At 55.3% G+C, this 15980-nt stretch overlaps 1 protein-coding gene and 3 non-coding genes across 4 annotated transcripts in view; 2 read left to right on the top strand and 2 right to left on the bottom strand.

Annotated features, from left to right (window-relative positions):
* VAC14 (Vac14, PIKFYVE complex component) overlaps nt 1–13028 on the bottom strand; it is a 77901-nt gene extending 64873 nt beyond the window's left edge. Inside the window, exons 1-9 of the mRNA XM_018061663.1 lie at nt 12659–13028; nt 6498–6648; nt 6028–6195; nt 5174–5236; nt 4613–4720; nt 4047–4156; nt 3687–3793; nt 2461–2595; nt 1962–2114 (exon numbers count right to left, since the gene is read on the bottom strand). Coding sequence (XP_017917152.1) covers nt 1962–2114; nt 2461–2595; nt 3687–3793; nt 4047–4156; nt 4613–4720; nt 5174–5236; nt 6028–6195; nt 6498–6648; nt 12659–12762 — 1099 coding nt within the window. The 5' untranslated portion in view covers nt 12763–13028. The remainder of the gene's footprint in view (nt 1–1961; nt 2115–2460; nt 2596–3686; nt 3794–4046; nt 4157–4612; nt 4721–5173; nt 5237–6027; nt 6196–6497; nt 6649–12658) is intronic.
* TRNAG-GCC lies at nt 908–978 on the bottom strand. The gene has a single exon. It is a non-coding gene; the product is annotated as a tRNA-Gly (tRNA).
* TRNAG-GCC lies at nt 7936–8006 on the top strand. Its single transcript has one exon. It is a non-coding gene; the product is annotated as a tRNA-Gly (tRNA).
* TRNAG-GCC lies at nt 8594–8664 on the top strand. The gene has a single exon. It is a non-coding gene; the product is annotated as a tRNA-Gly (tRNA).

Here is a 15980-nt window from a genome sequence, read left to right as displayed (position 1 = left end):
ATAGGTTCTGTACTATCACTGTTGCTCCAGTCAATGAATAAGAACTGTGAAGCACAGAAAGGCCAAGTGGCTTGCCCAAGGGCGACAGACATGAAGTCGGCAGGGCAGGATGCGCAGGCAGGCAGGTCTGACCGCAGAGTGCAGACTGTGATGCCCGAGACAATCAGGAAACGTCATGGGGGACGGGGAGGAGGCGCCAAGTGCCGGGGAGCTCAGAATCGGAGAAAGGACCCTGCGCTGTGGACTCCTCAGGCAGAAGGGTCGGGGGAGGGAGCCAGGGCAAGCAGAGGGGGCTGGGGGCAGCCAACTGAGCACGAGCCGCCCTGACCGGAGCCCTGTGGGGAGGGGCGAAGGAGAAGCACGTGCAGGTGACAGCGAGGGGGCGTGCGTCTGTGAGTGTGCGTGCACTCGCGTGCAGAGGGCCTGGCTGCCAGGCCTCACTGGGGGGCTCGCCCGGGATGTGCCGTGGGGTGCATGGCACAGGCTGGGGGGGATGGGGGCACCAAGTGAGAGAGACCAGGCAGGAAGCTGCTGCATTCGCGGGTTGGAAGAGATGGGCAGTGAGCGTCGGCGTCAGCGCTGGTTGAAGCCGGGGACTGAGGAAAGAAATGCTGACTCTCTCGGACTGCTGGCACCTTCTGCTGGCACCTTCTGCTGGCACGCTGGGAAAGTGGTGGTTGGTGACCAGCTGAGCGGGTCTGGAGTGGCTGTGGAGCCCCAGAATTCGCCGGTGCCATTTCTGGGAACTACTATAAAATGAGCTCTGCGTCTGCTGAAGTGCTGTTTACGAGGCAGTAAAATCTGGAACCAAGCTGCCTGAATGTGTCTTGATTTAGGACCAAGATTCTCCTGAGCAGGGAGCTGTTTGAGGAAGGCTTAGGAAAGCTGTCGAAAAGGTTAAGCGAGCTGCATTGGCCGGGAATCGAACCCGGGCCTCCCGCGTGGCAGGCGAGAATTCTACCACTGAACCACCAATGCTCCAGCAGAGCGCTCCTCCTCCCCAGCTGTTCTGCTGCGCTGGCTCGCGGCGACGGGGCACTGCTGTAACCTGACACCTGGGACGGTCCAGCACTCAGTGCTGCTCCGTTCTAGAAGGCCAGCCCCCTGAGGACACGCACAGGACACGTGTGCCTGCCATTCTGCTCTGAGGTCCAAGAGAAACCAAAGGGACAAAATGCTCTGGGAACTCTTTTGGCTCCTGGGGGCCAAGTTCCAGACCTCCAAACGTTAGCCTTAAAGATTTCAGTAGGTTCTGCATCAGTTTAGTCTCCGGCTGATTTTGCAAAGGAGAACATCATCCCAGAGCTGATCGGGGACCTCTCGGTGAGGACAGAGTCAGAGACATGGAAAAAAGTCTCAGAGTTCAACATTTAGAGAGTCCAACTCTAGACTCCAATAGGCATAAAAGCAGTTTTCTTCATGTGAAGGATAAACAAGACATTAACGTTAAAGGAAAGGAGCAGAATTTCCAAGGACCGAATGAACCACATCTGGGTTGGTCTGAACCCCCTTCCCTGAGAAGGAGCGGCAGAGGAAGGCAGGCGGTTCCTGAGTCACTCGATGTCCACCCCTGAGACTCAGCTGAGGCTGCAGACTGAACGGCCCTCCTGCCAGGCTCCACGCCTCTCTACCTCGACTGCAGCTGAGCTCAGAGCAAGACTAAGGAAAGAATGAATGCTCTCTGGGGCAGAAAGGGCTCAGAGCTACAGTTCTGGAGGCCAGCTGCTGGGTTCAAACACGACCCCTGCCCCTGGGAGCTGCTGGACGCTGGTGGTGGGACTCCTCTGCTCTGTGCCCACCTGGAGGAGGAAGGCAGCAGTTCCCACCTGCCGGGCTGTTTCCAGAGCTAGGGGCTGAGACTCGGGAACAGCCCTGGCTGGCTGAGGGAGACCCCATGTCAAGTTCTCTGACCTCTGGGGGCCCTCGCTGGGAGGTCGGGGCAGGAGGCAGAGCCTACTCACCGCTGGCTGGCCCCTCCTGCTTCTCTGCGCAGTCCTCGGGGTTGGGGCCTGCCTGCTTCTGCACCGCTGGCCTGGGCTCATTGGGCTCGTCATCCTCGGGGGTGACCAGCTTCATCAGGCTCTGGTTGCAGACATTGGCCACCTCCTTGATGTCTGAGTGCGCCGATGTAAGGAGCGGCTGCAGCCAGGCTGGACAGCCCACTCTGCTGCCCCAAGGGGTTGTCCTGTCACCTCCCTGACCCCTCACCCCACAGGGGAGCAGAGACTCAGCAGCCCGGGCCTGGGTGAGCCCCTTAGATCTCTGAGGACGCAGCTGAGGTTCTGGCACGCGGCGCCAGCCCCGTCCTGGGCCGCCTGGGCCCTCCCGGGCCACGCTCCACTCTGCCTCCTGCTCCAGGGGTGTCTGCAGGCGTGGTGGGTCCTGGGCCCCCTCCCCACCCAGGGTGACCTCACGCCCCTCAGGGCTGCCCTTGTCTCCGCTCTCTGGGCTGAAGGATACTCCTCTTGCGGTCGTCATAGGCCAGGCAGGGCAGGACGGCGGTCAGGATCCCCGAGGAATAGGGCAGCATCACGCGGCCGGCCAGCTGGATGAACTCCCGCAGCCAGCACATGGCCGTCAGCTGGATCAGGTCATCTATGGGGACGGGGTTCTGGGGTGAGTGCGGCGGTGCCCACCGACACGCCCACAGGCGCTGGAGCCCTGCAGCGGGGCTGAGGCCTGGCATGGCTCCCAGCCCCCCGGGACTCCCGCGCTCTCGCCCTTTCCTTCCGTGGGCACCGGGGCACACGGACGATAGTCCTGCGGCTGCCCGTGAGAGCAGCCACGGCTCTGCGCTCTCCTGTGTCCACTCCCCGCAGCGGGGCACTGCGGCTCCTCTCATCAGGAGTGGGAGTTTATTCCCCCACTCCCGGTCCGGGGCTGGCCTTGCGACACTGGCCAACAGAAGGTGGGAGAAAGGATGGTTCGAGCCTCGGCCTCACTGACGTCTCTGTCTCCTGGAATCCACTGAATCCACATGAACGCACCAGGGCTAGCCCACTGGGTGACGAGATGCTTGGAACGACGGTCACCGCTGGCCACGGGTGACGGCTGGACAGCCAGACACGAGTGACACGGCAGACCATCGGCCTCAGCCCACCCTGCAGAGGACTGGAGGCACGGGATCCCCCCCAGCCCTGGCCTGGCACGGGAGCAGGGCTGCCCAGCTGACCTGAAGCCTGAGGTCAGTAACAAGGGACTGCCTGGGAAGGAGTTACATTTTGCGGTGGTTTGATACTTAATAGAAACAAACAGCTATGCGATCCCAGCCTCCACGCATTTCAATTTATGGTGCTGATGCCAAGCCTGCCAGCAAGGCCTCTAGATCTTCCCCTCTCTAGGGCCAGACCAAGTGAAAAGGCCTCCATGCTGACAGAACCAGAATCTCTCCCACAAGGCCCCATGGCTCGAGGACCCGAATCACACTGCCTCTCACTCCTGCCAGGACTCTGTCAAGGACAGGGAGGGGGGCTTCGAGGAGGAGGGGGTCCGCGGGGCCCCACGGCTCCAGGACCCACCGTCACAGTGCCTCTCACTCCCGCCAGGACTCTGTCCAGGACAGGGAGAGGGGGCTTCTAAGGAGGAGGGGGTCCATGGGGCCCCCTCACTGCCGCTAGGACTCTGTCCAGGACGGGGAGAGGGGGCTTCTAAGGAGGAGGCAGTCCATGGGGCCGCCACGTGCTTACCCGTGGTCTGGCAGTGGATCACCAGGATGTTGGCCATTTCAGCAAACTTAACACTCGAGGGGTTCTTCTTCGTTTCCTTCAGGAACTCCCCAAGGACCACCTCACACCTGCAGTGAGAGAAGGAGAAGGGAAATAGCCCTGCCACCTGGGCCGGGGAGCCTCCCCAATGCTGTTTCTGCTCCGCTTGGCATGGGCGTCTGGGTCAAAGGGATAACTTCAGAGGCTGGGGGAGGAGGTGCTCTTGGCGTCCCAAAGCGGGAAGCTCACGCGCCAAGAGGAGAGTGAATCTCACATCCTCCTGGCACCTGTGCGTGTGTGTGGGGGACGCATATGCAGCTCCGTGCTCCCCTCCTCACTCACATTTTCCGGATCTCTTTGCCATTGTCGCCCAGGATCTGGAAGAGCCCGTCCAGGATCTCTGGCAGGTAGTCCAGCAGGTTAATGTCAGGCACGGACTCCAGCACCAGGATCTGACCCAAGAAGGAGACCGTCAGGGAAGGTCATGGCCCAAGCACCCGCCTCCTCGGACCGCTGGCGAGGAGGCACCCTGGGGTGTCCCATGGGGGAGGGCGTGCAGGCTGCAGCTGCTTTTGTTCAGCGTGCAGGAAAACGGAGCTCTCACCCCCAGGCAGCTCAGAGGCCCTGAGGAGAAGGGAACCCGCGGGAAAGGCAGGCAACTAGCAGGAGAGGCTGGATTCAAAGAGAAATCTGGGTGTTTCCGGAGACGAGGAAGGAGCCCCATCTGCTTCAGAAGCGAACGTGATGGGCTCTGGGGGCAGAGCTGAGGAAACGTATTTTGGGATCATGTGCCATCGGGGCTCCTGGAAGGGCAACAGCGAGGCGCCTCCACAGCCTTGGGACACGTCCAGGTGGGCCAGAGGGCAGGCTCACGGGCAGCCAGAAACGGCGTCAGGGCCAGATCTTACCCAGGAGATGATGAACTGCCGGGCGTACTGGTTGTTGGAGTAAATCCTCTCCCGTAACAAGGGGATGAAGCCCACCAGGTCAAACTTGTTGCTCTCCGTCACAATGTCCTGGGGGTCAAAGGCGCATGAGCTGCTGGGGGCTGGGGAGCCTGACCTGGCTGAGTGCCTGCCGTCAGGGGTCAGGTGGCCACAGAGGAGGACAGAGCCTGTGTCAGGCAGGCCGAGGGCCAAGCAAAGATGGACTGAGAGAGGGAATCAAGGGGGACAGAAGCAATGAGAAGGCAGAACCCTTCCTGCATCTCTGCGGTCTGGACTGAATGCCCAGTGAGCTGAGCATACACTGCCCAACACGGGCGGCGGGGTGGGCCAGCTCGTGGGAACACTAGGGGCGATGACGGCTCTGTATTTTGATCCTGCTGCTATATACTCATAACTGTATATTATCTCAATTACTGTATGTAAATTATTTTAATTAGGAAGAACATCCCAATGATAGAGCTTCAAAGCTCCACAGACAGATGGAAGAAGGAAATGCTAAAAGTGGGGACCAAGTACTAATACCTTTAAGAGGCGGTCTAGGAGCTCAGATCCGCTTTTCACATTGGGGTCTGGGTCAGCAGCCAACTATGGGAGACACAGAGGTGGAAAAAGGATCACAGTCAATTTATTAAGGCAAAGAATCCACTGGAATCCTATCGCAAGGCCTTGGGGGAGCCTGTTCACAGACGGAAGGAAGGTAGGGGAGGCGGGGAGGCAGCGCGGAACTGGGGAAGGCACAGAGATGCGCTCAGGGGCCCTGCTCTGCTCAGGAGCCTGCAGGGCCTGCTGCCACCGGCAGCGCGGCTGCTTCCCGCTGGTGTTCCCCGGCTGGAGCAGTTTCGAGACTGATTCTCTAGAAATGACTTGATGGAGGGAAACTTGGTGAGGCTGAGAGGCGCTGATGAGCTAAGAGGGACCCCAGAGCCATTCTAAGCGGAGCTTTTTCCAGAGTTCATGGGCTGTGCTCTCCTCACAGGGGAAACGCACTCTGCATGATGGACAGAGGAGCCTGCAGGCTGTAGTCCCTGGGGTCGCAGCAGAGTCTCACCAACTGCGCAACTCACAGCATGGAATCGCCACCCTCGCCTCCTACGAGGGAGGTCAGCGCTCTCAAATGACTGTCTTCCCCTGACTTGTGGTGGACTGATGCTTTTGTAAAGTGTAGTAATATTAAATTAATAGAGATGCGGGGGGAAGCAAATACAAGCCCATTTTAACAATGTATCATCAGATTCAACATATAAGGAGCATCCCTGGCAGCACGTGCCTATCTGCTCCCCTGCCTCTGGGGAGAGGCAGCCGGCACTCAAGGCCCCGAGGGTCAGGCCCAGGAGGCGGGGGAGGAGCTCAGAGCAGCCAGAGCGCGGAGGGCTCACCTTGCTCAGCCCGTCGAAGAGCACGTTGAAGTGGGGCAGCACGGCTCCTCGGGCCACCTTGACGATGTTGTAGAGGGCCTCACAGGCGTAGTAGCGCAGCCTGCTGTCGGCGTCGTTGAAGCAGGTGAGCACCGGCTCGATCAGCTCCTTCAGGTAGAGCCCCGAGTCCTGTGACGGGGCGGGAGCACAAGCGCTACTCAGAGTCGGATCCCGGGAGCCCAGCCCCCGGCTCCCTCGGAGATGCTCAGACCTTCGACTGAGGGCTGGGCTCAAAGGCTCTTTGCAAGTCGCCCTGTTCGGTTAGGAGCCACACCCAGGAACCAGGCAGCAAGCCGCAGAGCCAGCCTTGCTGGCCCGGGGTGTGCAGAGAATGGATGGCAATGGAAAACACGGGTCTGCAACCCCCTGTCGGGGTCAGGGGCAGTCAAGGCCATGACTGGTGTGTGCATCCCTCCAGGAGAAAGGCGTACCTTGCCCAGTGCAATGGAGCAGGCGGCCAGGCCGATGAGCCCCCCTTTCCGGCTGTGGGGGTGCTGAGACAGGGCAAACTCCTGAGATAAGGTCTGGATCACATGCTTAATCTGCACCGTGTTGTTCTGGGCCACGAACTCCCGGACCAGCCTGGAGAGAGAGAAGAGAGGGTCTTAGGCCAGTGGGATCAGGCTGCTCCTGCTCCTGCTGCTGGCCCCGGGGCCTGGCGCCAGGATGAGGGGTGCAGAGGACCTGCTCAGAAAAAGCAATCGGAGTCACAGGTCCTGCCCTAGTTCCGCTGCTGACTGGGGGAGGCTGGCTTTCCCTTCCCCCTTTCTGGTCTCCGTTTCCCCTTATTGAGGATGGAACAAAGAACAGTGACCAACCCCAATTCTGAGAAGGCAGCGAATGTTGTGCTGGGGACCAAAACCTGCAGTGATCCACCGCCTTCATTCAACTCTTTGCTCAGCCCCCCATTCAGGCACTCAGGCGGTTCTCTGTCATTATTCCCAGGGACGGGGCTGAACTGGGCCCATATCCAACAGGCAGGATCCACACACAACAAGCAGGTGTAGCCGCAGCACACAGGTGTCACCACAGAAGCCAGATGCTGCAGGTAAGTCTCCCTGGGCGGCCAGGGCGCTGCCAACTGAACCAGACCTTAGAGTCAGGAGCTGGCATTTTCCAGATGAAGAAAGGAAGGCTGGGCACCTTAGGCACAGGGAAGAGCCTGGCTAACGGCAGGGGCCCTGAAAACACACGGTGAGGACCCCAGGGTGTGGGAGGAGCGGCTGAAGACAGATCAAAGGACAGAGGAGCTGGTGAAAGGTTTACAGTGATGGGGTGGCGCCTGCAGGCCTCTGTTTGGACCTGGAGAGGCTGCACGGCATGGAAGGGGGCTGGTTTGACAGAAGGAGAGCACCCCAGCTCTTTAGTCTGAAAGAGGGGGCTTAAACATGGTGGAGGCAGTGGGAAGGAGCACAGAGGGATAGTTTCAAATTAAACAGAAAAGCATTAGGATCCCCTGTAATAGGGGAGAGGACAAGAAGGGTGGAGACACTTGTGTTTTAAGATGCCATGAGATGGACTGGGGGGAGGAGACTGTTCCCTCATCAGGTGAGCGGGACTAGCAGAGATGGGGTGTCAGGAAAAGGCTGCATGAATGGTCTGTGGGGGGCCTCCTGCTTTGCCCGTTATAGCGTGTGATTCCACCAACCCCCCTCCCACCCCTGGGGCCTGAGGGCTGTGGACAAACCAAGGGCCTCGGGAGGAAGGCAGTTCCACAGGTGCCCACACTTCCTAAGCAGTGCAATAAACCTGCTGGATTCCCAAACAGGACCCCAGCCAGACAAGTCTCAGTGATGTCAGAGCTCTCTGAGTGTCCACAGACAACAGCCCCTTGAGAAAGGCCCTGCAGGTGAGCCAAAGAGCAGCAAAGCATTGGTGGTTCAGTGGTAGAATTCTCGCCTGCCACGCGGGAGGCCCGGGTTCGATTCCCGGCCAATGCAGGGCTGCTTTTTTTGGCTCCTTCTGGGAAGACTCCCTCAGAGATCCTGCTACAGGAGCCAGCTCCTCAAACACACCCAGCCTGCTGCAGCCAAGGCTGCTCTGAAGCCGAGGGCACCTCCCTGCCCGGTGAGCGTGACCAGCAGCTGGATTCTCCACACATGTGCCACTTCCTGGCTGCGGGGCCAGGGCCCATGTGCCCTGCAGCCGTCAGGGGACTCCTGTGCACCCCCAGCCCTGGCCAGTCTCCAGCAGGAAGCTGTGATGAAGCCTGTGAGCTGTGAAACAGCTCCACATGCCATGTGGACAGGGGAGTGGGGACCACACTTCAGAGAAAAGCCCCTGGAGTCTCAGTGGGCTTCTTGTTACTGAGAAGGAAGGATTTGAGGTGGTTTCTGTCCTGATGGATGAAGGCAAATCAAAGACACACACACACCCCCTCCTGCTCTGGAGCCTAAGCTTCTGTTTCTGCAGCGGTGCTGATGTGGCAGCCTCAGAGCATGGCCTCGGATTCTGGAAATCAGGGTGTGGACAAGGAGGCTGGTCCTGGGGTTAAAGGGAGGTGCTCACACAGCTGCCGACAGCTGGAGCATTGGTGGTTCAGTGGTAGAATTCTCGCCTGCCACGCGGGAGGCCCGGGTTCGATTCCCGGCCAATGCAGCAGCAAACATTAAAAAAAAAAAAAAATCATTAAAAAAAAAAATCCAAGAGACTGGATTTGAGATTTCACACCACTCATGGCATTGGTGATACACTCTGAAAACCTGAGAATGACTTTTTCTAGCTTGATTTTCCACACCTGTCTCCTACATTCCACAAAGATCTAGCTCGCTGTCTTCTCGTTCCTGAGGAGCCCAGGAAGTAGGGGTCACCAAAGCCACTGTAAGCAGCTGTCCGCCCACTCCCGCCCAGACGGGCTGCCTGTGGCCTCTGCCTGCGAGGCTCCTAGGGAACCAGGCCGAGCTTCTGCTCAGCCCACACAGGCGCAGCCCCAGGACGCGGAGTAACGTCCTCCATGAGGCTCTGGCAGGGCAGCCACAGAAGACCCAGCCTGGCCAGCAGCACAGCCCCTCCTGGAACCACCCCCTGGCCCATCTCCTTGTTTCAGGTCACAAATGGTCGCTGAGCCACTGGAAAGGGTCCCCCGGCCCACTGCAGAGCCAGCAAACAGGGCGCATTCCCTGCCTGAGGGGCTTCTGCTAGAGTCCGGTGGGTGGGAAACGAGAGGCCATGAGGACTTTCATGCAAAAGAGGAAAGAAATCTGGTGAGGACCGTGCAAGGTGAGGAGGGGGCAGGAGAGAAAGAGCGTGAAGCATCTCTGGTGCGGAGGGGATCTGATGTGGTTTCACGAGGGGCAGCTTCTGAGAGGGGTTCTGAGGGATGAGTAGGTGTTCGTGCGGGAGGAGGAAGCTCAGACAGAGGGAAGCTCATGAGTGAAGGCTCAGAGGAAGGACAGGGGCACTCGGTTTGGCAGCTTGAAAGGACAGAGGTCGGGGAGAGGCTGCGCCCACTCACGGGCTTGGCAGAGGGGGTGGCCTTTGTTCTGTGAGCAGCCACAAATGGTAGGGACGGTCTGCAGCGGCGGGCGGGGTGGTCTGACCTGCACTGAGGGAGTGCTGAAGACTGGAAAGGCTGCAAGACCGGGCGCTGGGAGAGCACGAGGAACGGGCACCAACGTCGGGGCAGGCTGGCAAGGGCAATGGGGCCTCCGGAAGCGGAAGCAGATGGACAACACCCCCCGACCCCACTGTTTGCTCCACACCAGCTGGAAGGCCCCTCACCCTGAATCCCACCAGGATGTAGCTCAGGGCACCCCAGGTCCCTACAGACACAATAGCCCCTTCAAGTCCCAAGGCTCTGGAACCCCAAGTCTCTGCTGTCTGCACCCCTGCACTTGTGGGGAGAATACTGTCCATAGCCAGGAGAACAAGACAGACAGTGGTTTCTTCTGGAAGGCAAACCCTGAGAACAGGTGGTCAGCAAATCCATCCGCCTGTAGAGCACTGGGCCGGGCCCTCGGGGTCACCCCGGGGCCACAGCAGGAAGACCTGTCCCACGAATCAGGCCCACACTCTCTACCTGACACACAGGGGGTCAACACAGGGCCGGCTGCCTCTCCAGTCTGTAGCCTGGCTACACGCGCAACCTCCCTGCAGCCAGACCCAGCTTCCTACTGGGCCTGCTAGTCTACTCCGAGGACACTTCCTGTCCAGGCCACCCCACAGGCAAGCTCCTGTCTCGTTTCACAGCCTAGCCAGGCCTCAAACGCCAGCTCCAATCCACTCCTGCTTCTGCTGACCATCTCAGGAAGGACCACTCCTCCTCTGGACGCTGCATTCTGTGCTCACCGCCGCATCATCAAATGTCATGAATTCTTTCTCACACGTTTCACGTTCCCAGCTCCACAAGCCAAAGGCAATGTCAAACACTAAACAAACCCGATTAAAGACAAAATCCTTCCAGCACAGCTTACAGAGTGACAGGACGTGCTGGAAGCAACAATAAGGCTGAGACGAACACCTCTATTCAAGGACTCAACCAATGACTCAAGCTATGAAAACAGCAAACATTTCTGAGAAGCAGAGCGGGTGATGGGCAAAACCGGTGTCGCTGTGCCTTCAGCCAATGACACCGCAGACTTGGCGCCAAGTCTGCACGTCGGTTCTGAGCCTCCTACTCATTCGAGCGATACTCAGCAGTGCAGTTTGCTGGCAATGGCAAGAGCTAGGGCAACAAGAAGCAGCGGTGGGGAGAGACGGCACTCAAGAAAGGGGTGCTTGATGAGAGGAGTGTGGCTCTGGACATGCTGAATCTTAGAGCTGAATGGGAAGGTCATCTTGGCAAAATCCAAGCCCTTTAGTGGAGGAGGAAACTGAAACCAAAGCAGTTAAGGCAGTGGTTCTCAACTGGGGTGATTCTGTATCCCCAGGAAACATGTGGCAACTGTCTGGAGACATTTTTGGTTGTACTAGTGATGGAAAGCTACTGATGTCTAGTGGGTAAAGATCAGAGATGTTGCTAAAAACCCTATCATGCACAAGACAGTCCACCACAACCAAGAGTTACCTGTCCAAAAATATCAAAAGCACTGAGGTTAAGAAACCCTTAGTTAAGGAATTTGCCAGCGGTCACAGAATGAGCATCACACAACAGCCTATACTAGGCCCTTACAAAGCTTTCTGCAGTGATGGAATTGTTTGAAAATCTGTGCTGTCCATTATGGCAGCCGACAGCCACATGTGGCTATGTGAGATACAGGCAGAATGACTGAGGAACTATATTTAAAATTTTTATTTTATCTTTAATAATTTAAATGTAAATGGCCAGTGGCTACCTTACTGGACAGGGCAGAACTAAAACCTCTATTTCCTGATGCTTAAACTGGCATTCTTTCTGTTTCACAGCCTGCCTCTTTCCACTCTTCTGAAAACACCTACCCACCTTTGTCACAAAGATTTGGCTGGAAAAAAAAATACACGTGTAAAATAACAGCAGAAAAATCTCAATGTTCCCAGTTAAACACCTTGCTTTGTAATAAGAATAACTAAGCAAAATGTCAGGTCATGGTTACACATATAGTGGAATGCCATTATCCACAGTTTCAGATACCAGCGGTCAACAGCAGTTCAGAAAATACTAAATGGAAAATTCAAAGATAAACAATCTATAAGCTTTAAACTATACGCTGTTCTGAGTGTTGAGATGAAATCTCGTGATGTCCCACCAGGACATGAATCACCTCTTCCTCCTGTATATTCATGCTGTATATGATACGCACCAACTTAGTAACTGTCTGAGTTATCAGACTGACTCTCTGCTATGGTAGTGCTTACGTTCAAGTAACCCTTATTTTACTTAATAACAGCCCTGAAGTGCAACAGTAGTGATGCTGACAGGATATTCTCTTACTGTGCCTAATTATAAATCATAAATTAAACTTTATCATACATCTGTATGTATGGGAGAAACTATAGCATATACGGAGTTTGGTGCCATCCAAGGGGTTTCAGGCATCCACTGGGAGTCTGGGGACATATCCCCCACAGACAAGAGAGTGCTACTGCATATGTAATTAAGACTGCAGAAACAACAAATTACTCCTACTTCCACTTTTGGAGAAGGGTGATATGACAGAGATAAAACAACCGGCCCTCTGAGCCTTGAGATTTTGGACCTGACTTCTTCATTTGGTCAACTTATTGTCTTTTCACTTCTCAAAAAGTGGGTAAGAAATGAGGCAGGTCAACATCCATAGCAAATTCTCACGCTTCCCACCTCCTTCCCATCGGAGATCACTCTCGGGTTTGCTCGTTTTGGTAGAGACCACACTGAGGACGCATCATGCACCAGGCACTGGGCTAAGCACCGTACGTACACAATATCGCTTCACTCTCACCGCAGCCCCTTTGAGATACCAGGAGGTTAAATAATATGGCCCAGATCACACAGTACTGCCCATTTCCTGCTGTTAAGCACGGCACTGAGGGCCTAAAGCTTGGGGCAGCAACACTGGCTGCAGAAGCACGAGCAGCTGCCCGGAGGAGCGGGACCCGCAACAGCGAGGACGGAGCCCCGGCTCCCAGAGGAGCGGACCCCGCAACACCAGGACGGAGCCCCGGCCCCACTCCCCGTGCCCGGGCCCGCGGCTCTTACTTCTCGATCTCCAGGGCAGCCACCTTCCGCTTTTCGTAGAGCTTGTCGTTGAGGGCGCGCACGATGTTGGGCGTGAGCGGCGCGAAATCCTTCTCCGGGTTCATGGTAGCAGCGCGGGTGCGCCTCCCGGAGCCCCGCGGCTCCTCAGCCCGCGGCAGCCGGGGCCGCGCCGGGGCCAGGGGCGTCTGCGGCTCCGCGCTGCCTCCGGCGTCGGCTCATGGGCCACGCCGCCTCAGCCCGAGTCTCGCGGGGCCGCGCGCCGCCTCGGAGCCCCGGCGTGGACCTCGTTTCAGCCCCCCTGCCCCGGGCCAGCCAGCAGCTCACAGGATCAGCGCCTGCCCGGCGCCAGGGGCGGCGGCCATGTTTCCCGGGTCAGGTGACCTCAGGCAGCTTCCGCCTTCCGCCGCTGGGCCCGCCCCTCGCCAGCCACACCCCCGGTGGGTCGGCCACGCCCCCGCAAGGCTGCACTCCCCGCCCCCACTCTGGCCTGCAGGCCCCCACAGTGTGGGCCGTGTTTGAAGCCTGCTTAGAGCGGCACGTGTACCGTGTACTCCACTGCCTGCACATAATAGGCTTGGCACCTGGTGGGCTTCTGCAGACGTTCCTGAAGACGAAGGGGGTCTTGAATCGCTTGGCATAATTTCTTCCACACCTACTGAATCCACTAGTTCATTCACTACTTTAGTCATCAATTTCTTACATGCCAATGGTACAAATTAGAGTAACGCCCTCTCGATTTTCCATATATCCTAGTCACTTGTACTAGGATTTAAAAAATATATTCTCTTAAGTTTTAAAATTCCTTCTTAAGCCTTGTTTATGCCCCATAATGCTGGGTTTGAATAGTGATATTTTTAAAACACATAAATAAATTACAATTAAAAACCAAGCAGTCTGTCTATTATTATCCAAAAAGTAGATTCAGCTTTTGGGGAGTGTTGAGCCAAAAGGCACAACCAAGCCAAAGATGAGGAGAAGGAAGCATTTATTGTTTCTGTGACGAGTAACACATGTGATCTCTGCCAAAGCAGTGTCTCCCTCTCCCTCAAAAGCAAGTTGGGGAAAGTTTTAACCTAAAGGTACATGGATTTTCATGAAGGGGTTTGAGCAGTGGAGAATTCAGCACAGAACTCAGGCCATGATCAACAACGTCCAAACTTTAGTTGATTAAAGTCATGCGGGTCAACGTCATCATTCCGTCCTCCTCCTAGGTGTGGGCCTTAGTTCTTCAGAACTCAAAGACTGTATCAAATTGTTATGTCTGTCCCTTGAGGAGGAACTAGGACTCTGCTTTATAGCTGAACTGTTTTTCTTGAGACTCAAGAGTGGTCTCCAGTTCCTAGAAGTGGTTCCCTGTTGTCAGTTGCCAAGAAAATGGGACTTCAGGTGGCTGCGAGGAAATGAATTTTGTCAACACGCTGAGGGAGTTTGGAAGGGAATCTCTCCCCATTTGACTCTGCAGATGGCTGGTTCATTAGCATGTGTTTTGAGGATGGAATTTTAAGAAAAGGGGTGCCAGGTATCTAAACACCTATAGACCTGGGCTTTCCAGGTGGCTCAGATGGTAAAGAATCTGCCTGCAATGCAGGAGACTTGCGTTTGGTCCCTGGGTCGGGAAGATCCCTTGGAGAAGGGCATGGCAACCCACTCCAGTATTCCTGCACTTCAGTATTTTCACAGAAACCCATGTAGATCTATGCTTTCATAAATGCTTTTTTACCTTACATGTAGAGGAGGAAATTCTTCTTGATAAACTGGTAATTTCTGCCAAAGTTTTCTTTTAGATTTTGGTAGCAACAATTTAACAATGATTTTTGTGGTTTGTTAGAAGATGTGTTTCAAAACTGTAAGGTTTGTTGTGTGTTTTATCTAAGAACTACTCACCTGTAGAAAGCCTTATTTCTCCTCCATCATTTCAACAATGTTTACTTTCTTTCATGAATGAAACGTATGTGAGACCTTCATCACTGAATGAGGCACACACTGAACCACGTTTAGCATCTGGTTTTAATTATTTCAGATTCAAATGATGCTCTAAGAAGGAAGTTGCTCAGTCGTGTCCGACTCTTTGCGACCCCATGGACTGCAGCCTACCAGACTCCTCCGTCCATGGGATTTTCCAGGCAATAGTCCTGGAGTGGGTTGCCATTTCCTTCTCCAAAGAAAGGAGGAGCCTCAGCTAAATTAGTTTGATTCCTGTAGGTTTTGGACTCAAAGTGCCTGCCCATCTTATCATCCGTCTTCAGATTTATGGGAGATTAAGACCTGCAGATGACTCCACCCTTATGGCACAAAGTGAAGAGGAACCAAAAAGCCTCTTGATGAAAGTGAAAGAGGAGAGTGAAAAAGTTGGCTGAAAGCTCAACATTCAGAAAATGATCATGGCATCCGGTCCCATCACTTCATGGGAAACAGATGGGGAAACAGTGGAAACAGTGTCAGACTTTATTTTTTTGGGCTCCAAAATCACTGCAGATGGTGACTGCAGCCATGAAATTAAAAGACGCTTACTCCTTGGAAGAAAAGTTATGACCAACCTAGATAGCATATTCAAAAGCAGAGACATTACTTTGCTGACTAAGGTCCGTCTAGTCAAGGCTATGGTTTTTCCTGTGGTCATGTATGGATGTGAGAGTTGGACTGTGAAGAAGGCTGAGCGCCGAAGAATTGATGCTTTTGAACTGTGGTGTTGGAGAAGACTCTTGAGAGTCCTTTGGACTGCAAGGAGATCCAACCAGTCCATTCTGAAGGAGATCAGCCCTGGGATTTCTTTGGAAGGAATGATGCTAAAGCTGAAACTAAGTGGCCACCTCATGTGAAGAGATGACTCATTGGAAAAGACTCTGATGCTCAGAGGGTTGGGGGTTAGGAGGAGAAGGGGATGACAGAGGATGAGATGGCTGGATGGCATCACTGACTCGATGGACGTGAATCTGAGTGAACTCCGGGAGATGGTGATGGACGGGGAGGCCTGGCGTGCTGTGATTCATGGGGTGGCAAAGAGTCAGACACGACTGAGCGACTGAGCTGGACTGAGGGCTGATGGAGCAATGATGTAGAGCTGGACTGAGGGCTGATGGAGCAATGATGTAGAGCTGGACTGAGGGCTGATGGAGCAATGATGTAGAGCTGGACTGAGGGCTGATGGAGCAATGATGTAGAGCTGGACTGAGGGCTGATGGAGCAATGATGTAGAGCATCTTTTCTGTATTTGTTTGCCATGCATTTTTTTTTTTGGTGAAGTATTATTGAAATCTTTGCCAAGTTTTTAGACAGCTTTATTGTGTTATGATTAACATATAGCAAATTCAGTTCAGTTCAG

Source organism: Capra hircus, chromosome 18 (assembly GCF_001704415.2).
Source record: "Capra hircus breed San Clemente chromosome 18, ASM170441v1, whole genome shotgun sequence".
Lineage (NCBI taxonomy): Eukaryota > Metazoa > Chordata > Mammalia > Artiodactyla > Bovidae > Capra > Capra hircus.
Note: the sequence above shows the minus strand (reverse complement) of the source record. Positions and strands in the feature narration are given on the sequence as shown.